This window comes from Ailuropoda melanoleuca, chromosome 4, assembly GCF_002007445.2.
Source record: "Ailuropoda melanoleuca isolate Jingjing chromosome 4, ASM200744v2, whole genome shotgun sequence".
Taxonomy (NCBI): Eukaryota; Metazoa; Chordata; class Mammalia; order Carnivora; family Ursidae; genus Ailuropoda; species Ailuropoda melanoleuca.
Window position 1 is genome coordinate 5,093,714 of NC_048221.1, and position 24,575 is coordinate 5,118,288.

The 24,575-nt window shown below is 46.4% G+C and overlaps 1 protein-coding gene across 1 annotated transcript; it reads left to right on the forward strand.

The window, feature by feature from the left end:
* The first annotated feature begins 19,225 nt into the window (after window positions 1-19,225).
* ACTL9 (actin like 9) lies at window positions 19,226-20,476 on the forward strand. Its single transcript, XM_002928358.2, has one exon. It carries the CDS (start codon window positions 19,226-19,228, stop codon window positions 20,474-20,476), a length of 1,251 nt encoding a protein of 416 aa, XP_002928404.1.
* Window positions 20,477-24,575: the final 4,099 nt, after the last annotated feature.

Below are 24,575 nucleotides of genomic sequence, written 5' to 3' on the forward strand. Positions count from 1 at the left end.
GTTTTACACAACATATTTTTGCTGCAGGAGAAAGACCAATTGCAAGTGAGTTTCGACCCACATGCCAGTTGCCATCACTTGGTAGTGGCTGCCTGGAGAAGTATTATGAGGTCACAGCTAGAATCAGCAGTTGGAAATGTCATGATCAATTAGTGATGTCTGTCACAGGCACGGGATGGGAGAGCAGCAGCTTGCATCTTGGAATAAGATACTTGGCCACACCCTAGTGAAGAGCTACCCACTGACTCATGAGGTCCAAACATTGAAGTCCCAGTCAAAGGCAATAACTTAGCTCTGATAGAATATTTCAATACCTCTCTTTCTAATGGTCCTGGGTCCAAAGCAGAGGTGAGAGTCTAAAATGGTGGGGAAGTAAAAAAGAGGATGGTGGAGCTGAAGCAATAAATCAAGGAAGAAAACAGAGAAGGGCTTCGGTCCAAGTGCCTGGATGAGAATCTGGAGGAAAGAGAAACCAATGATGAGCCTGCACTGGGTCACATGAATCTAGTTTGTGTGAGCTATAGGGGGTGGCTATGGGTGACAGCAGGTTGGGGTTGAAATGGTCTGGGCTTGGGCGGGGGGGAACAGTTGTCAGTGAGCTCAGCATATACTGGTGACTTTGTTGCACTGGATGAAGAGTAATGGCCTGTGAGCAGTCAGACTCAATTTCAAGTAAGGTACCAGGCCTAGAAGATTATCTCTAACAAATATTCCCTGGGTGAATGAGGTGGCCAAGAAAGATGACTGTGGGCCAGAGGGAGCTACACACTTAAATTTGGGAATACTTAATTCTCTTGGCAACCTCCAAGCCCCCAGGCAAATCCAGCTTTTCCTGGAATACCATGCACTACCCACAACCCCAACTGTGGACAATGCAAGACCAAAAGAATGTCTGTTCCCAGCTGCAGGTAGTTAGAGAAGCAACAGGACTGTTCATTTAAGGGCAAGTGGATTCTACTGAGGGCCTCTCTGGAGCTCTTTGTCCTAAAACTGCCATCCTCACTCAGAAGGCCTTCAAGGCTGTTTAATTATCCACATCCTGATTTTCCTATCACATCCTAGCTCCCAACCCACCATCCACCCATACATTCAATAAAATTAGTCACAAGCTGGGCTGGCCATTAGACATTCAGAGGTGAATCACCCTAGGCAAGGTGCCCACTCCCTGTACCGCAAATTAGGATACAAATGGACAAGATCTTTGTGACAGAGGGAAAGTACAGTGAGGGAAGTGAATAGGATGTTCTGTAGGAAATGGCTGGGGACAGCACAGGGCATAGAGAAGCCTCTGGGGACAGATGACACATGTCTTCAGTATCTGAAGAGCTTCTGTGAGAGGGATGCACTAGAACCAACTGCCTCATGCTACTGGGAAGTGAACATTAGTGGGACCCGCTGGGTTGTTCAACCAAACAAAGAACTTTCTAACAGTGAAATCCAACCACAAATGAAATGGGCTGCCTCATTGGCAGCATTTTCTGAAGTCAGTCAATGGTATTAGGAAGTAAGATAATAGTCCTGTGGTTAGAAGGAAGTTAGAGTTTGAGAGGGAAAGCAGCATTGATCAAATCATTTCAGAATAATCTAATCAGCAATATAATAGAGACACATGCACAATGCTGTAGGTACCCAAGAGATGGGGTGGGGTCAGAGAAGGCTTCAGAGAGGAGGAGGCATTGGAGCTGGGTTTTGAAGATCAGGTAGGAGTTTTACAGGCAGCAAGAAGGAAAGTTGTTCCAGGCCAAAGAAATAGAGCACATACGATTTGTGATTAGGAGAGTGTACCAAGGGGTCAGATTAAAATGAGTTTGGATCCCAGCTCAACTACTTTGTAGCAGCATGACCTTGTGTAGCTATTTAACCTCAGTTTCTTCATCCATAAAATGGGTGGCAGAAATATGTGTCAAGCCATAGTTGTGAAGATTATATAAGAGGATGAATGTTGGGGTGCCTGGATGGCTCAGTCGGCTGAGTGTCCTGCTCTTGGTTTCAGCTCAGGTCATGATCTCAGGGTCCTGGGATGGAGCCTGGCATTAGGCTCTGCACTCAGCATGGAGTCCCTCTCCCTCCTCCTCTGCCCTTCTTCCCGCTCACACTCGCTCTCTCTCTCTCAGATAAATAAACAATTTTTTTAAAAGAATGTATGTTAACAGCAAGTGCTCAATAAATTGTGAATTATTATATATAATAAATATAATTCTTTTAATTATATAATTATGCACAATATCTATAAATTATATAATTGTTAAAGAATTATTACTAATTCTCTAGATAGGAAAAACATTAGAGATTGCTGGCTGTTGGGTGATTAACACAGTGCCAGGCCCATAAAACATTCTTGTCAGTGTTCGTTGTTGTTGTTGCTGTTGTTGTTATTCAACATTGTGGCCCCTTCCATGGTCAAGCCTGACCCTGTCCAGCTCTGTCATCCTCTTTAGTGCTGCTCTGTGATGCCCTCATCCCTACTATGTAGAAACCCATCTGCCCTTTTTCTGACCTCTAAGATCCCTTAGCAGAGTCTTTAAAACTCTATTCATCCCCAGCTGCATTGCCTTATAACAGGGTTTTTCCACTGTGGCATTATTTGGGGACAGATAATTTTTTGTCATGGGAAACTGTCCTTTGTATTGTATGAATTTTAGCAACATCCCTGGCTTCAACCCACTAGATGCCAGCAACACCCTGCAACCACCACCCCTCATCATGGAAACCAAAACTGGCTCCACATGTGGCCAGATGTGCCTAGTGAGGCAGAATCACCCCCAGCTGAGAACCTCTGGCTTGGAGACAGGACAATCGTAACCTGCACCCGCTTTACTCAATTCCTCTCCCAGATGATTATTCTTAAATTGGATTGAGCTCAGACCCACCATAAATCCTGGGAGTATCTTACTATTCCCATGTCTCCACACAGGAAAAAAATAATAATTCTTGCAATTTCCTGCCATCTTATAGACAATCAATCCTCCCCAAACACCAAGTATCCCCACCAGTGAAATAGATTTTACCTTAGGCCCTGTCAAGAGCTATTTAAGTGTCCAAATGAACCTGGTCTTTCTCTGTCCACTCACACAGCCTCGCCCTGAAGAAGCTGATACCAACGGAGTACTGACTGTGTAGAAAACTATCTGGCTCAGTGTTTCACATGCGTAACAATGTAAATTTCCAGTCCTGGAGACGGAGGTGAAGATAGTTGCACAACAATGGGAATATACTTAATGCCATGAACAGTACCCTTAAAAGTGGGTAAAATTGTAAATCTCGTTCTGTATATTTTATCACAATAAAAAAAACCTGTGGGTAGGCATTCTTTATCTGTATCTTTTGGATGAGAAGACATAGACAGGTTCAGAGAAGTGTGGTGACTTGCCCAGCATGACCAGCAAAGAAGTTAACAGCCAAAATTTGAACAAAATAGGAATCTGATTCCAAAGTCCCTGTTTTTCCCTTGACATTCCACACACTCCCCCAAACACTGTAATAGACATTTCAGGATTTGTTGCACATGTTCATATATTCCGCCCTATGTGCCCTCAACTTTGCCTTTCCTTCTGGGGTGCCCAGGTGTTCTCCCTCTTATGCAAATGCCTGGGTTTGGGGGGTCTCTAGCCAGCAGTTCCTCAGGGGCTGGAGATTCTAGTTGTGATCCTCTTGTGTTCTCAGGTTTTGACAAACTCTTCCCCATCAAGACCTCTTTTGGAAAAAGACTGCCATCCATCCAACCTCCCCAGCATCTGCCCTGCAAGTCAGATAGGCAGAGCCAGGCAGAGCTAGCCATGACTCACTCAAACCTGGACTGAATCATCTGCGACTCCTAAATCAGTACTTTTCTCCTGGGCTGAAGAGAAGCCCCTTTGCCAAGTTTCCAACATGGCGATTTTACCACTCCCTTTCCCATCGTCCTCAGTAATGCCAAACTTGGGTCTGGGGGTCCCTTTGTTGATGTCAAGTGACCAGGGAAAAGACACTGGCATTATTCACTTCCTGTTGCCCATACAACTTTCCTATTTCTCCACCATTACCAGGCATGATCTGGCCCCCCGTTACCTAGCTAATCAAATGACAGTTTGCAGGACAGCCATTTATGATCTATGTTGTTTATTTAATCTTCACCTCCAATCACACCAGCTCAAGGATCCACAGCACAGCTTGCACAATAAATAGCTACTGAGTGAATACATTCTGTAAGGGAAGCAATATTTTGGTTGGAACTAATGTTATTGACAATGGGCTGAGGAAGGGTATGTGACTTACCTAAACTCACACAGCTGCTGAGAGGACAGGCTAAGATTTGGAAACAGCACATCCCTGGATGCTACCTCTCTCTTGTAGTCAGTGCTCAACTTCTGTGTCCAGGAGGTGAGAACTGAGAACTTCTCTTGGGGATCACGGCTGTGGATGGCCAGTCCTCGGGAGGGAAGCTGAAGGTGCCCCCAACCCCTGCCAGATGGGTTGTTCTGATACCAGCCCCATGACCAAGGTCTAGTGCCCATGTGTGGCTGCTTCCAAATGCTTTTTTGGAAGGTCAACACAAGATGACCTTTAACATGGATGACCTTCTGCTGTCTAGAGGCCTGGCCATCTTGGGATACAGCAGTGAAGACAGACAAGGAAAGAATAAGCATTCAGTAAAATAAGACAACTGCCTGGAGGTGGGCAAATGTCAAAAGAAGTGGACGAGAATTCATCCTTCCATTCAGTACCTGTCAACCCAGCTTGCCCAGGGGGAAAGATGTCAGCAGTTCTTCAGATGCATCCTGCCACTAATGTCTAATCTCTCAATCATGCCTGGACCCCCAATATCCCCACAAGCCTGGGTTCCAAGTTCTTGCCCCCACTCACCAGGGTCTTCAGGTAGAGTGAAGGAACTTTCTCAACACCCCTCATTCTAGGATAGTCCCTGATAAAACCTCCCTGAATTCCAGAATCAAGGGTTTAACCAATGCTGCCTCTGTCTATGCAGGGATAGATGTCATCATCTGGGGATGGGGGCTCCAGGGAGACCTGTTGCACAAGAAACCCCTCTGCGTCTCCCTTTCTGCGAGGGAGAAAATCAGTTGCACTGGGAGCCTAGAACCCTTGATATTTTGTCCCTGGAGGTTGTGGAAAAACATTTACTCATCTCCCAACCACAGGAAAGATGGGCAGCACTAATGTGGATAAATGAATGTGACAGATGTCCAAGACTTTCTGTTGGATGTAATTAGGAGGAGGAGATGAGAGAATCCATTGCTGCAAATGGATACCTTGCTCAAAAAAAAATGTCCAGGTGATTTCTTCTGAGTTAAATAATGAGGCAGGAATGGTGGTAAAACAGCTAGGAGGTAGCTCCCTGGGTTGTGATATTTCTTCCTCTAGACTCCATTCTTTAGGGAGTCTTCCAAAACTTGGGAGATGCAATGGTCCAAAGGTAGATGGTCTAGTGCCTGTGAGCATATTATGCATCACAGCCAGAGCCAGGGGAAAGGGCAGAGACCAGAGAGCCAGGCTACCCCAAGCAGGGATGCCCACGGCAGGATGTCACAGGCAAGCCTCCCAGAGTGTTGCTGAAACCAAAGCTGAGTCAGACAGGTGGCAACAAGGTGGAACCAGGATGGAAACAGAAATAGTGACATATGTTAAGGACTTGACATATAGTAGGCAACTACAGCAAACTCCTTGTGCCATGCCACCACGCTCTACTCCCAAGCCCATGGCAGACATTAGTGATTGGTCTCATGGTTTTCTACCTCTGAGCCTGGGTGGAGCTTCTCGACTCAGCACACCATACAGCTGGACCTTACAAATTGGATTTGACATTCACCATGACATCTTTCCAAGCAGATTCTAGACCAGTGCTCAAAGCAGTTGTGACAGTCTGCACGGAGATAAGAAGCTTGTGCCGGGAAGTTATTCAACACACTGCTTCATTAATTGAGAAAGTCTTGCTCTGGAAGAAATGTCAGTTGAACTAAAGCTTAGTGATAATGTTAATTTATAGTCTGTTTCAAGGTCTTTTTCTCCTCAAGGGCATACTAGTTCATGGACTACACTTTGAGTAACACTGCCATAGGCCATGAGCTCCTTGACAGCAATGCTCCTGCTATTATTCATTTCTGTATCACTGGTACCCAAAGCACATGGACACATGGATGTTTATTGAACAGGAAGGGCTGGAGAATAGAGGAGTTGGGAAAAAGAAATCAAGATATGGAGTAGTGGAGAGTGGGTCTTGAATCCTCAACACCCAACGTGCTGAACTGCATCAAGGATGGATGGATGGATGGATGGATGGATGGATGGATGGATGGAACAAGCCATGCTTAAAGTTATTTATGGCTAAGCCACATTGTTCTAAAGAACAGGAGAAGAGAAAAAGATGGCAAAGAAATTGTTATCACTTTGGACATGTGCCTCAAATATTAATCCTTTGCGTACCACCTTCTTATTTTTTGCCATCCCCGTGCACCATCTTATTTTAATAGGTATCTCCTGTTTAGCATTAGTTATCCATTCCTGAAAATGAGATGAACATAAAACTGTCAACTATTTTCCATTATTTTAGATGGGAAAGGTCGTATTTTACATCAACCCCAAACTTTCAACCAATTTCCTGAGCTATAGCTAAAACCAGTAAAAAGCTTTGTATCAGTAACAAACTCTTAGGATATGAAATACTTAAAACTGCTTCCTTTTGACTGCAAAATGAACATATTTATTTACAGTTGTTTAATACGAAGTCATATTTCTCTATCGCTTCCTTTTCCAAGATTTCCTTCACTCCCTCAACTCTTTGAAGACTCACTGTAGAACATTGACCTTTGCTTTTACCAAAATGTAGAAAGCTCTGGGGAAGCAAGTTGAGTACAAGCACACAACAGCAGAGAATGACTCACGTTGAGTAAGATGTTATGACAACCTCTCTTAGCATTGGCAATACGTGAGACGCACACTCTCCTTGGTTATCAGTTGTCACACTTCCTCTATATGTTGTTTTCTTTAAAATCTCGTATTTCACTTGATGTAAATATAAACTTCCCCTGTATAACCATGAGCCAAAAAACATTATACTGAGAGATACATACATTTTATGAAGTTTGGGCATTAACACCAAGAGACTTTGCATTCTGCTGGGAAAAGTTTAACCAGGTGGTCTGATAGTCTGCAGAATATACCTGTATTTTTCTTGAATCAACTCACTTTTAGTTGTTTTTTGAATTGACTTATTTTGCCATTTTTGCTGACAAGCCATCATCACCTTTTGTCTTTGGAGGACAAAAGGCTAAAATTATGGAAATCAATAGAACTAATAATAAAATGGCAAGTCTTTTCTCAGTTTTTCTAATTTTTTACTCAAAAAATTTCGAACCTACAGAAAAGTGGAAGGAACATCCGTATAGCCTTCTCCAATTGTTACTCTTCAGCCACATTGCTTTATCTCTTTATATGCACATAAACACACACACACCCCTTTTCATTGAGATGAAATTCACATAAACATAAAGTTAACCATTTAGAAGTGTGCAATTTGGTGGGATTTAGTACATTAACAGTGTCATGGACCCATCACCTCGATCTAGTTCCCAAACATTTTCTCCTCCCAAGGAGACTCCATGCTCATGAAGCAGTCACTCCCATCACCCCAGACTCTGGCAACCACCAATCTGCTGTCTGTACCCACAAATTTTACCTATTTCATATCAATAGAATCATATAATATGTGACCTTTTGTGTCTGAATTCTTTTACTTAGCATAACGTTTTAGAGGTCCATCCATGTTGTAGCATGGTTAGAGGCTGAATCATATCCCCTTTAAATTCATATATTGAAATTCAAACCCCCCACGACCTCAGAACATGATTGTCATTAGAGACAGGGTCTTTAAAGGAGGAATTAAGTTGAAATGAGGTCATTAGGGTGGGCTCTAACCCAATATGACCGGGGTCCTTATGCCCAGAGAAGATTAGCCACAATGGGAAGCCCCGGACTTCTTTTCCCACATGGACACACTGATTCAACAGCATATGGGTCAATTCCCTTCGTGAAAAATCCAGAGATTAGGTGAGGGGCTCCTGCACCCCAATCAAGCATGAGACCCGCTGCATCAAAGCCAATAGGAAAGTACATGGCACCTTCTCCCTATAATGTCTCCCATACGACAGCGCCACACAATCAGGAGAAAGCCCCCAGCTCCTGGCTTGTCCCAGAGAAGGGAAGGAAAGGACTGGACTGTAATCCAAAGTTCCAGTGTCTTGAGGGGCTGCCTGAGGGACTGGTTTCTGTCTTGCCTGAGCACTGATGGGAAGGTGTTCCAGATTGAGAGACACTGAGAACAAAGGTGATGATTTGGAAAGCATGCTCTCACTGGCCAAAGAACTTTACCCACCTCAGCACAGAGCAAGTGGGGCACAAAACCCAAATCCTGGTTTCCTCTGGAGAGAAAGAGTTAAAGCATTCATCCAACATTCGGGGTAGTTATCCAAAGGACTGGCTTCTGTGAGAGTCTTTTTTTGGGGGGGATCAGCCAGACCCAAAAAAAGAAAACAAAACAAAAGATAAGCATAAACAACAACAACAAAATAAAACAAAACAAAAACTACCATTAAGGAAGTCCCAAGGAAACAGCACAGCCAGATCACCCTAAATAGAAAACCAAAGTATAAACGAGACTAGCTCATGTCCACAGAGCTTCTAATCACCTTTTTACCCAATTAACCAAACAGCATCTCACACAAGAGACAGAGACCACAACAGTCGTACTGAAAATGAAAGCACTTCAGAGAAAACAAACTGAGGGAAGAAGAAATCAAAAAAGAAACTCTTAGTAACTTTAGAGCTATAACTGACTAGAACTCAGAGGTATAACTAAAAAGACAGAATCTAGGGGCGCCTGGGTGGCACAGCGGTTAAGCGTCTGCCTTTGGCTCAGGACGTGATCCTGGTGTTATGGGATTGAGCCCCACATCAGGCTCCTCCGCTGCGAGCCTGCTTCTTCCCCTCCCATTCCCCCTGCTTGTGTTTCCTTTCTCTCTGGCTGTCTCTATGTCTGTCGAATAAATAAAAATAAAATCTTTAAAAAAAAAAAAAAGAATCTGTGAAGCAAGAAAGAGATTTTTTTCTTTAAAGAACAAAAAGATGTTAGAATTTTTTAATGATAGGAGAAACGAAAAACAATAGGAGGATTAAAATATAAAATGTAGGAAAACATCACAAAACAACAAAAGGCACAGAGAAAAAAATCGTAGAGAAATGGTAAATAAATCAGAGAATCAATCCAGATGGCCCAACATCAAAACGCCTGGGTGGCTCCATCTGTTAAGTGTCTGCTCTTGGCTCAGGTCATGATCCCAGGGTCCTGGGATTGAGTCCTGCATTGAGCTCCTTGCAGCAGGGAGCCTACCTCTCCCTCTGCCTGCCACTCCCCCTGCTTGTGCATGCTCTCTTTCTCTCTCTCTCTCTCTGATAAATAAATAAAATCTTAAAAAAAAAAAAACAGGCATTTCAGAAGTATGGAAATACGGGGCAAGAAAATTTCCCTGAACAAAAGTCATGAATTTCAAAATTGAAAATTGCTTTTTTTTTATTTTTTATTAAGTTATGTTATTCACCATACAGTCCATCCTTAGTTTTTGATGTATTGTTCCATGGTTCATTGTTTGCGTGTAACATCAGAATAAACAAAAACAATGTACCTTATAAGCTCTCAGAGAGAAACAGGTTTCCTACAAAAGTTGAGAATGAGAATGGCCTTGAAATTTTCTTTTTTTAAAGTTTTTTTGTTGTAAGGATTTCATTTATTCGAGAGAGAGAGAGAGAGAGCAAGCACAAGCAGGGGGAGCAGCAGGCAGAGGGAGAAGCAGACTTCCCGCTGAGCAGGGAGCCCAATGCAGGACTCCGGGATCATGACCTGAGCTGAAGGCAGATGCTTAACCTGCTAAGCCACCCAGGTGCCCCTCCAGGGTGGCCTTGAACTTTTCAACAGAACACCAAATGCTAGAATGCAATGGAGCAATCTTTTTAAATGCTCAGGGAAAATTAATTGCAACCTATAATTCTATAGCTGGTCAAATAACCATGTAAGTATAAGAATAAAATAACATTTTTTTAAAGATTTTATTTATTTATTTATTTGACAGAGATAGAGACAGCCAGCAAGAGAGGGAACACAGGCAGGGGGAGTGGGAGAGGAAGAAGCAGGCTCCCAGCGGAGGAGCCTGATGTGGGGCTCGATCCCATAACGCGGGGATCACGCCCTGAGCCGAAGGCAGACGCTTAACAACTATGCCACCCAGGCGCCCCTAAAATAACATTTTTCTAGACCTGATGGGTTTTTCTTCCAATCTGTCTCCACTGAACTCTACTCAGGGAGCACATGTGCCACCTGAGGTATCAACCTAAAGAGAAGAAACAGAGGATTCAGCCTGAAAGAATCCTTAGAATGATGGTGAAGCGGGAATCCTAGGACGACAGCTGTCAGCCCACTCAGCCAGAAGGAGGCAAACCTCCAAAAGAGGGTTTCTTCAAGATTAAACTGATAGAACATTTTATGTGTTTGAAAGTTTTGAGAGGATATTTGCATAAATGTGAAAGTTTAGGATTCAAAAAAAAAAACCCAAAACAGAAATACCAACATCCCTGCCCAAACTCACCTGCTGATACAGTCACGCCTGCATAAATGTCTGTGTGATGACACACAGATAATGGAACTGGTTCCGTCATACCTGGAGAATCTACCTCACCAAAACCCACACACTGTCATGGACTTAACCCACAAGGATGATGTCAAATATCCAGATATTTGGTCCTCGGGCTGGGAAAATAATCCCTGGCCCTCTGTAGTGCTACGCCTCCAGGTTGCACAACACACAGGTGAAAGACACATCTCCTGCTCGTTCCTTCCCTACCTTACTCAGAAGTCCACTGAGCTAGGGCCGTGAGCAGACCCAGAGAGACACCCATAGCTCTCCCCATCTCACAGTGACTCCTGATAAACCTCCCTGGAATGTGTCACTCCCCACTTAGCCCACCAGCTCCTTCTCCATCCAAACAGTGATGAACTAACTGTCAAGGAATGGAGGTTCCGGGGGAAGGTATTACATTAAAGCCTCTTCCGGCTTCTCCTTTCTACTACAGAGAAAGTTAATTGCAGTGGAGTCAGGTGCGCTGCATCTCAAATTTGTCCCAGGAGAGCATGAGAAAACAATGATGTTCAGCTCTTAATGAACCACAGGAATGGTGGAGGCAGCACTGCATGGATAACCAAGAGGTGCTGGGTGGGGCCATCCAAACACCACTGAGCATTCCAAGCAGAAGGATGATGGAAGGAGTCTGTGTTAAGATATAGGTTTATTATGATCTGGGCAGGTGAGGCCGACAGGTTAGGAGAGCACTACCATTGAAAAGCTAGCTTGTTACAGTTCCCAAGTGGAGGGACTGGGGCATGCTTTGGGGGGCCCCTCAGAGAGGCACTAGGGTCAGGCAGGAAATGTGGGCAAGGAAGAGTAAACAGGCTTAGGACTGGCTAGTTTGAATAATTTCAGGGGGCTCTGGGACACAGGGGCTGTCCCTTGTCGTCTGGAACCTGCCCCTGGAGATCAGCGGAGGGGAACCGTGGCATGAGCTAGACAAGCTTCATTTCAGCATGAGGTATAGCAATGTCGGCTGTGAGTTCAGTATTAGTAAGATCAATAATCTTTATTAACTGTGCCTTTAAACAGAATGACACATAACGCAGAGTTACATTTTGAATGGTTGATGGAAATGTTGTTATTAGAGTTCAGCAGTCACTGTTTGTGGCAACTTTGTAGAACACAACAATGGCGATAAACAAAGAGAACAGACCACTGGTCACCTGAGCAGTCTTGCCATAAACCCTGGAGAACAAATGGGAGCACGGTATGAGTCATGCCTTTTACTGTATTTTTTCCAGCTTTCTGGAGATATAACCGACATCTAACGTGGTGTAAGTTCAAGGTGTACAATGATGGATACTCTTACATGCTGCAAAATAGATACCACCAGATGTTGCACATCTCACAGTCACTGTTTTTGTGGCAAAAAGGTTGAAGACCTGCTCTCTTAGCAGCTTTCAAGTATATATACAGTATTATCAACTACAGTCACTGTTGTACATTAGATCCGCAGAACTTACTCATAACTAGAAGTTTGTACCCTTTGACCAACATCTCATTTCCCCCACCCCACAGCCCCTGGTAACCACCATTCTACTCTCTGTTTCTACAAATTTGGCTTTGTTAGAGTCCACGTATAAGTGAGATCACACAGTGTTTGTCTTTCTCTGACTTACTCACTTAGCATAATGCCCACAAGTGTCATCGATGTTGCAGAAATGGCGGGAGTTCCTTCTTTCTTGTAGCTGGATAACATATATATATGGATATGGATATGGATATGGAATATGGATATGGATATATATACATCTGAACAGCTCTGCAGTGGAATTAGGGATTTAGATGGGCATTTCTCTTGAAAGGGCATTTTTTTGGGCACATGTCATCCAGACTGCAGATCTGGATAATCTCTCTCTCCTCTCTCTCTCTCTCTCTCTCTCTCTCTCTCTCTCTCTCTCTCTCTCTATATATATATATATATATATATATCTCATATACATAAAGCTATACACATATATATACATAAAGCTTTATTGTGAGAAGTTTTCCTTTCATCTCCCAGACGTTCACAAGGCTCCAGACAACGCTCCTCAAAGTGGAGACGGCCAACCAGGAGCATCAGCATTGGCCTGGAAGCTCGTCAGGAATGCAGATTCTCTGCAGGGCCCTGGACCTGCTGAACCAGAATCTCTGGGCAAGACCAGAACTCTGTGTTTTAACAAGCCCTCCTGGAGACCCTCATACACATTTAAGCATGAGAACCTGCTTATCCCAGAGAACTGCCTCACAACCCAGACTCTCAGTCCATCGTTTCTGATGGTCAGGGGGAATTAAGAAATGGAGAATATTTTAAAAAAGGAAGGAAGAAGGAAGGAAAGAAGGAAGGAAGGGAGGAAGGAAGAAAAAGAAGAAAGAAAGAGGGAGAAAAGAAAGAAAGAGAAAAAGGAAGGAAGGAAGGAAGGAAGGAGAAGGAAGGAAGGAAGGAAGGAAGGAAGGAAGGAAGAAGAAAAGGAATTTGAGAATGTTGAAGACCCAGACCAATGGACCTCCACTTGCTTCACATTAAGATCTCCCAGGAGATTTAAACAATCACCCCTGCTTAGTCTCCATCTGCAGAGCTTCTGATTCAAGTCTCAGGTGCAGCCAGAACCAGGATTCTTTTTTAAGTTTCTCTGGTGATCCTAAACTGCAACCAAGGTTGTGAACCCCTGAGCCAAGGACGTAGCAGAAAGCCTGAGAAGCTGGTGGTCTTGGACGCCCTTACAACGTGACTCCCTGCGACCACAGACGAAGGTGGAAGGTGGCGCCTCCCATGCAGGTTTCAGATAAGCCCAGTGCACAGTATCTGCTATCTGGATGACATGTGCGCAAAAAAATGCCCTCTCAAGAGAAATGCCCGTCTAAATCCCTGATTCCGCTGCAGAGCTGTTCTGATGTTTCCACTTACTGGTCGCTCATACACACAACTGAAGTGCGCAATACCTGCAATTTGCGTAAACCTCACAAAGGGTGATGTACCAGCCACTGAGCTAAACACTTCACAGATACCTCGTCCATCCGCCTAGCTGCCCTTTGAAGTCAGTACTATTATTACCTCTAACTAGCTAATGGGGAAGCTGAGGCACAGAGAGAATTAGCAGTTGGCCTCGCTATAAAGTGGGGGAGCCAGGGTTTAGACCCCAGCAGCTGGCTCTAGATCTGTGCTCTTGACGACATCATCGCCTTTCTGCCTCTAACCACGATGCTCTCTGTCCTGTTTGCCACGGTGTCCAGGAATGGAGCATCAGTCAGAGGAACCTGAGGCCAAGAGGTCCCAGTCTCCATTTCTACTGTTTTGGATGGATCTTAGACCTCCCAGTTTTCCAGACCCACACTCAGTCACTGCAGTATCTCGAAGATCTGGGTTCAAATCCTGCTTTTGTGTCATCCCAGCTGTGTGACTTTGGGCAAATGACTTCACCTCTCTGAGCCTTTATTTCCCCCACTGGAAAACAATGAGCATAATACCATAAAGATGCAGTGAGAATTTACCTGACACCCCTATTCCAAGCTATTATCTACCATCCCTCTCACTTGCCATGTGGCTTCTTTAAAAGGGGGGAAATGTTAATTTTTGTCTTAAATGGCTGTAACCTGAATTCACCAAAATACTCTCTCAGAGGGTCAAGAGTCCATCCTGCAGATGTGTTAAACGAGGGGGGATAATGGAAAGTGCCTCCCCTTCTGCACACAGCTACATCACTAGCCGTACCAAAGGCTGGGCTCCGAACACTGTCTATTCAATTCTTTATGTAACAGTTCATCTGAACTAAACATGTCTTTCTAACATGCTGATGCTTCAAACTCTATCACAACCTCACACTCATTACAACACCTATAATTAAAAAGAAAAAGGGGGGGAAAGGCAAAAACAAGTGTTAAGAATGTGAAGGAATTGGAACCCTCTATATTGCTAGTGGGAATGTGAAATGGTGCAACCACTATGGAAAAGACCATGATGGTCCCTCAAAATATTCTGACACGCGCTTCAACATGGAAGAACTTTGAAGACGTTATGCTCAGTGAAATAAGCCAGTCACAGTAGGACAAATACAGTAGGATACCACTTCTAGGAGGTCCCTAGAAGAGTCACAGCTACAGAGACAGAAAGTAGATGGTGGGAACCAGGGGCTGGGGGAGGGGGCGGGGAGCTGGTGTTTCATGGGGACAGAATTCATTTCTTGCACACACATCATCCAAAAGGGGGTGCATTTGAGAGGGAGGAATTGTGCGAACTCAGGACAACAGGTTCCACAACGGATCGGGAGAGTTGCCTCAAAATTCACTTCTGGTGGTGTTAAGTATCACCTGTTAGTTAAAACAAATAAATTAAATGTGTGTGTGTGTGCATGTGTGTAGTGATAGAAATTGCCAGCACTAGTGCTGAATATGTCACAGGAATATGGAAGTAAGTAGGCTTCATTTCCCAGTTGTGTCCAGATTTAATCCTGGCCAGAGTTTTTAACCAATTAATTAATTTTGTGTGCAATCTCATACATGTTTTTGGAAATGTTCATTTACTCAGCTATTTATGAGAGTCCATGAACTTCCCCACCCCACCTTTATTGAGATGTAATTGACATTTAACATTGTGTGAGTTTAAGGTGTACAATGTGTTGATTTGATACACCTATGTATTGTAAAATGATTACCATTAAAAATAGAATAACCGGGGGCTCCTGGATGACTCAGTGGGTTAAGCATCTGCCTTCGGCTCAAGTCATGATCCCGGGGTCCTGGGATCAAGCCCCAAGTTCAGCTCCCTGCTCAGCAGGGAATCTGCTTCTCCCTCTTCCCCTCCCCCTGGNGGGGAATTCTACCAAACATTCAAAGAAGAAATAATACCTATTCTCCTAAAGCTATTTCAAAAAATAGAAACAGAAGGAAAGCTACCAAACTCATTCTATGAGGCTAATATTACCTTGATCCCCAAACCAGGCAAAGACCCCCTCAAAAAGGAGAATTACAGACCGATTTCTCTAATGAATATGGATGCCAAAATCCTCAACAAGATCCTTGCTAATAGAATCCAACAGTACATTAAAAGGATTATCCATCATGACCAAGTGGGATTCATACCTGGGATGCAAGCATGGTTCAACACTCGCAAATCAATCAATGTGATACATCATATCAACAAGAAAAGACTCAAGAACCATATGATCCTCTCAATTGATGCAGAAAAAGCATTTGACAAAATACAGCATCCTTTCCTGATTAAAACCCTTCAGAGTGTAGGAATAGAGGGTACATTTCTCAATCTCATAAAAGCCATCTATGAAAAGCCTACTGCAAGCATTATTCTCAATGGGGAAAAGCTGGAAGCCTTTCCCTTAAGATCAGGAACACGACAAGGATGCCCACTCTCGCCACTATTATTCAACATAGTACTAGAAGTCCTTGCAACAGCAATCAGAAGACAAAAAGGGATCAAAGGTATCCAAATCGGCAAAGAAGAAGTCAAACTGTCTCTCTTTGCAGATGACATGATACTCTATATGGAAAACCCAAAGGAATCCACTCCCAAACTATTAGAAGTTATAGAACAATTCAGTAAGGTGGCAGGATACAAAATCAATGCCCAGAAATCAGTTGCATTTCTATACACGAATAACGAGACTGAAGAAAGAGAAATTAGGGAATCCATCCCATTTACAATAACACCAAAAACCATGCGTTACCTTGGAATTAACTTAACCAGAGACGTAAAGGACCTATATGCTAGAAACTATAGATCACTTTTGAAAGATATTGAGGAAGACATAAAAAGATGGAAAAATATTCCATGCTCATGGATTGGAAGAATTAACATAGTTAAAATGTCCATACTACCCAGAGCAATCTACACTTTCAATGCTATCCCGATCAAAATACCGAGGACATTTTTCAAAGAACTGGAACAAATAGTCCTTAAATTTGTATGGAACCAGAAAAGGCCCCGAATCTCCAAGGAACTGTTGAAAAGGAAAAACAAAGCTGGGGGCATCACAATGCCGGATTTCGAGCTGTACTACAAAGCTGTGATCACAAAGACAGCATGGTACTGGCACAAAAACAGACACATCGACCAATGGAACAGAATAGAGAACCCAGAAATGGACCCTCGGCTCTTTGGGCAACTAATCTTTGATAAAGCAGGAAAAAACATCCGGTGGAAAAAAGACAGTCTCTTCAATAAATGGTGCTGGGAAAATTGGACAGCTACATGCAAAAGAATGAAACTTGACCACTCTCTCACACCATACACAAAAATAAACTCCAAATGGATGAAAGACCTCAATGTGAGACAGGAATCCATCAAAATTCTAGAGGAGAACATAGGCAACAACTTCTATGACATCGGCCAGAGCAACCTTTTTCACGACACATCTCCAAAGGCAAGAGAAATAAAAGATAAAATGAACTTATGGGACTTTATCAGGATAAAGAGCTTCTGCACAGCCAAGGAAACAGTCAAAAAAACTAAGAGACAGCCCACGGAATGGGAGAATATATTTGCAAAGGACACCACAGATAAAGGACTGGTATCCAAGATCTACAAAGAACTTCTCAAACTCAATACACGAGAAACAAATAAACAAATCATAAAATGGGCAGAAGATATGAACAGACACTTTTCCAATGAAGACATACAAATGGCTAACAGACACATGAAAAAATGTTCAAAATCATTAGCCATCAGGGAAATTCAAATCAAAACCACACTGAGATACCACCTTACGCCAGTTAGAATGGCAAAGATAGACAAGGCAAGAAACAACAATTGTTGGAGAGGATGTGGAGAAAGGGGATCCCTCCTACATTGTTGGTGGGAATGCAAGTTGGTACAGCCACTCTGGAAAACAGTGTGGAGGTCCCTTAAAAAGTTAAAAATTGAACTACCCTATGACCCAGCCATTGCACTACTGGGTGTTTACCCCAAAGAGACAGATGCAGTGAACNCACTACTGGGTGTTTACCCCAAAGAGACAGATGCAGTGAACAGAAGGGCCATATGCACCCCAATGTTCATAACAGCATTGTCCACAATAGCTAAATCGTGGAAGGAGCCGAGATNTAAGAAGCTGTGGTCCATATATACAATGGAATATTACTCAGCTATCAGAAAGAACGAATTCTCAACATTTGCTGCAACATGGACGGCACTGGAGGAGATAATGCTAAGTGAAATAAGTCAAGCAGAGAAGGACAATTATCATATGATTTCTCTCATCTATGGAACATAAGAACTAGGATGATCGGTAGGGGAAGAAAGGGATAAAGTAAGGGGGGGGTAATCAGAAGGGGGAACGAAACGTGAGAGACTATGGACTATGAGAAACAAACTGAGGGCCTCAGAGGGGAGAGGGGTGGGGGAATGGGATAGACCGGTGGTGGGTAGTAAGGAGGGCACGTATTGCATGGTGCACTTGGTGTTATACGCAACTAATGAATCATCGAACTTTACATCGGAGATCGGGGATGTACTGTATGGTGGCTAACATAATATAATAAAAAATCATTAAAAAATAGAATTACCATATGATCTGGCAATCCCAATTCTGGGTATATACCCAAGAGAATTGAAAGCAGGGACTTGAAGAGATATTTGCACAACCAGGAGCATGGCAGCATTATTCACAATAGCTAAAACATGGAAGCAATCCAAGTGTCCCTTGACAGATGAATGGGTAAGCAAACTGTGGTATATACACACAATGGAATATTATTTAGGCTTAAAAAGGAAGGAAATTCCCTAGTTCTGCCTGTCCCTTTTATCTTACTGAAAGCTCCTTTTTGGATCCCACAGAGCCCTGGCCCACCAAGGGGAAGCAGAAGAAATCCCTAGAGGGAAGGCGGACACCCCCTTCATCACCACCACCTGTGGTAGAGAGAAGGAAGGGAAATCAGAGAAGGCTTTCAAGGAGAGGTGCTGTCTTGCCCATATTTGAAGAAACAAATTCCTGCTCTGTGGGAATGGGGCAGGGAGACTGTTCCAGCTATCCGGAAGAGCAGAAGGGTCAAAGAGCACTAGACAGATGTCTGTGTCTCTCCTTGCCCTGCCCCCCACCCCAGGCAGACTTCTGTTCCCTTTAGGAAACCAGGAAAGCCACACCAGCTAGGTGACCACCTTCTGATTTATATTCTAAGGGTTAATATTTTAAATTAATTTTAAGATTAAATTCTAAGGAGGGCTGTGACTAGCTCTCTTACTGCACTATGAAGAGCTTCAAAAGGAAGCACCAAGAGAAGGATTCTTGGGTCTTACTGGGCTCTGGGTCAGGGAGCTGGATCAGAGGTCTCTCCTCAGGCACCCTCTAGCCTCCTTCTCCAAATTTGACACTTTGGGGGAATCCAGAATAGATGAGTATTTGGGCGCTTTCTGGGGCAGGGAGGAGCTCATCCTCATCCCTTCCCCGGCATTGTGAAATCTTCTGAAGGGGACAGCAGGCAGGGTGATGTCATAGACCACTGGCCAGGCCCCTCTCCCTGCCTCTGCGTGCCCCTGGTCGGCCTTGGTCTTTTCTCCTCACGCCCCTGCACCCCAGGGGAAAGCGGTCAGCCTCGCCAACCAGCTTACCCAGCTGCGTGCAGCCATGGATGCAAATCAGTCCAGTTGCGCGAAGCCCCAGCCCTCCCCAAAGGCCTCCAGGCCTGGCGTGAACCCCAACTCAGTCCTGGTGAACAAGACCCTGCAGCAGGAGCCCCCCAGCATGGTGGGCGACAGGTTGCCACCAAAGACCAGCGCGGTGGTCATCGACATGGGCACGGGCACCTGTAAGGTGGGCTTTGCGGGGCAGGCCCAGCCCACCTACACCGTGGCCACCATCGTGGGCTGCCAGCCCAAGAAGCCGGCCACCAGTGGACAGCCCCTGCTGGAAACTTTCATTGGCGAGGCCGCCCGCACACGCCCAGAGCTGACCCTGGTGCAGCCGGTGCGGAACGGCATCGTGGTGGACTGGGACGCTGCCGAGCTCATCTGGCGCCACCTGCTGGAGCACGACCTCCGCGTGGCCACTCGGGACCACCCGCTGCTGTTCTCCGACCCGCCCTTCAGTCCCACCACCAACCGGGAGAAGCTGGTGGAGGTGGCCTTCGAGTCGCTGTGCTCCCCTGCCATGTACGTGGCTTCCCAGTCGGTTCTGTCCGTCTATGCGCACGGGAGGATCAGTGGGCTGGTGGTGGACACCGGCCACGGGGTCACCTACACGGTGCCCGTCTTTCAGGGCTACAACCTGCCCCACGCCATGGAGCGCCTGGACCTGGCGGGCACGCACCTGACCGCCTTCCTGGCGGAGATGCTGCTCGGCTCAGGCTTGACGCTGGGCCAGCAGGACCTGTACACGGTAGAGAACATCAAACACCGCTACTGCTACGTGGCCCCCGACTTCCTCAAGGAGCAGGCCCGGCCGGAGCAGGAGCACCAGCAGACCCTGAAGCTGCCCGACGGGCGGACGGTCACGTTGGGCAAGGAGCTGTTCCAGTGCCCGGAGCTGCTGTTCAGCCCCCCCGAGATGCCGGGGCTGGTGCCTGTGGGTGTCCCCACTATGGCCAGACAGAGCCTTCACAAGGTGCCCCTGGAGGTGCGGGCCGACGTGGCCCAGAACGTGCTGCTCTGCGGGGGCTCCTCGCTCTTCCAGGGGTTCGAGGGCCGCTTCCGGGCCGAGCTGCTGCGCAGTCAGCCCCCGGAGGCCCACGTGGTGGTGGCGGCGCAACCCACCAGAAACTTCTCGGTGTGGATCGGGGGCTCCATCCTGGCCTCATTGCGCGCCTTCCAGTCCTGCTGGGTCCTGCGGGAGCAGTATGAGGAGCAGGGGCCCCACATAGTGTACCGCAAGTGCTACTGACCCCGGGCGGCGGGGTGAGGGCGGGGCAGTAAAGCTTCCGATGATACCCTGTCGGCTCTGTCCTGCCTTACCCCAGGGCCAGCCCCGTCCACTCCTGGACTCACCACCCAGACTCGCCTTGGGTTCTGACCCCACCAAGACCTACCTCCCAGACATCCTGATTCTGCCCTGCCCTGACTCACCTCCCAGGATCCAACCCCAGAGACACCCAGCTCCGACTCCCAAAACCCACCTTCCCCACGATCAACCCACAACATACCACCCTGTCCTAACCCTGTCAAATCCACCTCCCATGATCCCTCCCCAAAAGCACTCTCAGGCTGGGACCTCTTGCCAAGGCCACCCACAAGACATCCCCAGATTCTCATCCCCTAATCTCACCTTAGTGATCTATTGCTTTTGGTATAAACCTCCCCCAAGTTTCCCCATGGCTCTAAGCCCCCAGTGCACTCCCTCACTCTGTCTCTCAAGAACCCCTGCCCATCTCCATGACTGCTCCTCCCCAAGGAACCCGCACCAGCTGCTCCAACCCTCCTCCCCAGAACCTCTCCATGAGTGCTCCAACCCCTAAGTGCACCCTCAGAATCTTCCCCTATTTCTAATCCCCCTAAACATACCCCCAAGAGCTACTTGCCAAGACACCCCTAGTTCAAGTACCCCAAATCCATCCCCTCAGTGGTTTCCCCTGTCTGCTTATCCAAAGTTCTCCTATACCCCGATATTCTGAGCAACTCCCCACAAGCGCCAAAACTTCATATCTGCCACAAAGACCCAAGTTCTGATCCTCAAGGGTCTCCCCTAAATGGCCCATTAAAGGATCCGCCAGTGCCAAAAGCCCATCCCCCAAATTCCACCATCCCCCATAACTCTGCTGTCCCTGCATGATTTGTTCTCCTAGATTCATTCCTTCCATCCCACACCCAAGCCCTATACATACCCCCCACAGAGAACAGTATGTTTGAATCCCCAGAGCCCCAGGACAGCCCCACTGCTCTCAGCTCACCTCCTTGCTCTGTGTCTTCCGCATGGCCTGCCTTACAATGCACCTCCTGTCCCCTCTCTTCAGCCCTTCAAACCCTCCCAGGAAGGTTCCAGTCCCCAGGACCATCCCATGATCCTCACCCCACTAATCCCTAGGCCCTCTCCTGTGTCCTGACCCCCCCAACTCCCTTCCCAAAAACACTCTCCTAGGGTTGCCCCATGATGGACACCCAGGACATTCTATCCCAGTGTTTTCAGACTCCCCAGAAACCCACCCCCATAATCAGCCCCCCCTAGGGCCCCATCCCATTAGTTGAGACACCAATAGCCAGTGACATTCCTGAGGGCTGCCCAGCCTACCATGACCCTGGGGCAGATACCCCAGATGGGGGTTCAACCTGGACACTGGCTCCCTTCTGCCCCCCACACAGGTCCCCAGGGACCAACTGTCCTGGGCCATCCTCCCACGGAGGCTGGACATTCTCCCCACAAGGCATCCTGGGTCCTCTCTCCTTCCTCCAACCTTGTCCTTGGCTACCCTGAGCCCCTGCTGGAGGGGCTCTGCCTTCACACCATCCAGCACAACCTAAAGAATGCCAGGAACCCCAGCCTGCAGCCTGGACGCGTCCTCCCAGCTTATCAACGAAACAGGCACAAGCTGCCAGAGCTCGTCTGCGTCCACGCTGGGTCCTCGTCTCCCTCCGTCCAAGGAAACATTCATTCGTACGCCCAAATCAGTCAGTATTTACTGAGCTTCTCTGTCTCTGCCTCCCTGAGTCTCTCTAACTCTATTCTTGGTTTTTATTTGCTCACTTGGATACCGCTCTCTCTCTCCCTCTCTCCCACTCTTTCCCCTCCCTTGTCTCCCCCCTCCTCTTTCTGACGCTCCTGCCAGCGCTCTTCTTACGCAGGAATCTTCAGGAGGGGGAGCTCATTTATTTGTGGGGCACTGAGACCACCACCCCGTCTCCATCCCAGCACCTGCCATCAGACAACGCGGGTCAGCAAGGGCCCTGGTTATCCCCACCCACCGCGTCCCACTGTGTCCTGGAGACTAGGCAGGGGCTCCGGTCCCATTCCTGGCCAGTGAGTGGTCCTCAGCTATGGGGACGGCCCCCTAGTCAGTCCAGGATCTCCAGATCACAAACATTCGGTGTTGGACCCCCTTGCCTCATCTCCTCCCCAGGCAGGCAGCCTCAACCTGTAGCCTAGGCAAGAACCCCCAGGAGGTTACAGTAGTGAGGCGAAACTTCTCACTTTTCCCACAAGGCGGCACCACCTCCAAGCTCAAGGCACTGCGAATGGCATCACATTTAGAATCACAAAGACTGCCGCACACCAGTCCTCCCCAGACCTCAAGCGAGACCCACCCCCACAGTGGTGTCAGGGCACTGCCAGCCACACTCATAGAAGGGATGTGGGACAGGCTGGGTCTCTGATGCTACAGGAAGTGAGGAGGATGCCGACACCCCCACCACTTCTGGGCTGCTGGGTGGACTCTCATTTAGATCAGGCTGAGGTCCCCCAACCTTCCCTGATGCAGAAATTTCCTCTACAACCCTTGTGACATGTGCCCCTCCCTTTTGCATACTCCCAGGGACAGGGAGCACACTACCTCAAGCCTATTGTTAGAAATCTCACCTCCTCCCTGGAGTTGTAGGTAAACCTCTGCACTCTCTCCCTGGCACCCCTGCCCCCCAGCAGAGCACTGAGAGCACCAGAGACCCCTCCCCGTGCCCACACACATCCCTGGAGTCCGCTCTTCCGTGTGGATCAGGGGCCCCATCCTGGCACAGGCTGTGTGCATTCCTGTCCTGGGTCCTGTGACAGCAATACAAGGAGCTGGGCCTCCATGACATGTACTGCAAAAGCAGGGTTTAAGGAGACATGTGTGTACCAAGTTGACACGAGGGGGACCTGTGATGGTTAATTTTGTGTGTCAAATTGGCTGGGCAATGGTACCCAGATGTTCGATTAAACACCATTCTAGATGTTGCTATGAAGGTATTTTTTAAAGATTTATTCATTTATTTGAGAGAGGGGTGGGAGAGAGAAACTCAAGCAGACTCCACACTGAGCGCGGAGCCCGACGCAGGGCTCTATTCCACAGCCCTGAGATCACGAGCTGAGCCTAAATCAAGAGTCAGATACTTAACCAACTGAGCCACCCAGGTGCCCCAGTGGAGGTATCTTTTTAGATGAGATTAAGATTTAAATCATAGACTTTGAGTAAAACATCACCCCCTCACAGTGTGGGTGAGCCCCATCTATTCAGTTGAAGGCCTTCAGAGAACAAAAACTAACCTCCCCCAAGAAAGAAGGGATTTTGCCAGAGGACTAACTTCAGGTTCAAACTGCAACTCTTCCTGGGCCTCCAGCCTTCCAGCCTAGCCTACAGATTCTGTGTCAACTTCCACAATCCCGTGGCCAATTCCTTAAAATAAATCTGTCTTTCACTATGTATGCATCTTCTTGGTTCTGTTTCTCTGGAGAACCCTAAGATACATGCCAAGCCCCCTTCCTACCTCAGGACTTTTGCACTTGCTATGCCCTGTACTCAGAGAGTTCCTTCTCACTTCCCATCTGATCAAAGGTAGCCCCTTTCTCAATACGACACAAAGCCCAGAAGCCATAAAAGGAATGATTAAAGCAGTTGACTTCATGTAAACATCAAAAAAAAAATCTGCCAAGTGAAAATCACCCTGAACAAAGTCAAGACAAATGACAATTTTTTTTTAGGAAAACAAATGATACATAATTTTTAAATGAGAAATGCAGAAAGCTACAATTCATAACACAAAGGGAAAATGTCTGTAATATGTCGAGAGCTCTTGGAAAGAATCAATAAGAAAAATGCTACAACTGTTAGCAAAGGATATGAATCTTTAGCTCACAGAGAAAGAAAGGCAAATGGTTCTTTGACCCAAGAGAAGATACACAGTCTCATAAGGGAAATGAACATGAAAACTATACTGTGATACAATTTTTAACCCATCAGATTGGCAAAGATCAAAAGGCTTGATAACATCCATGTTGGCGAGGCTATGGGGAAACTGGCATTCTCTTACCTTGAAGATGAGGAAGGAAGCTGGCACAAATCCAATGCAGGACAAGTCTC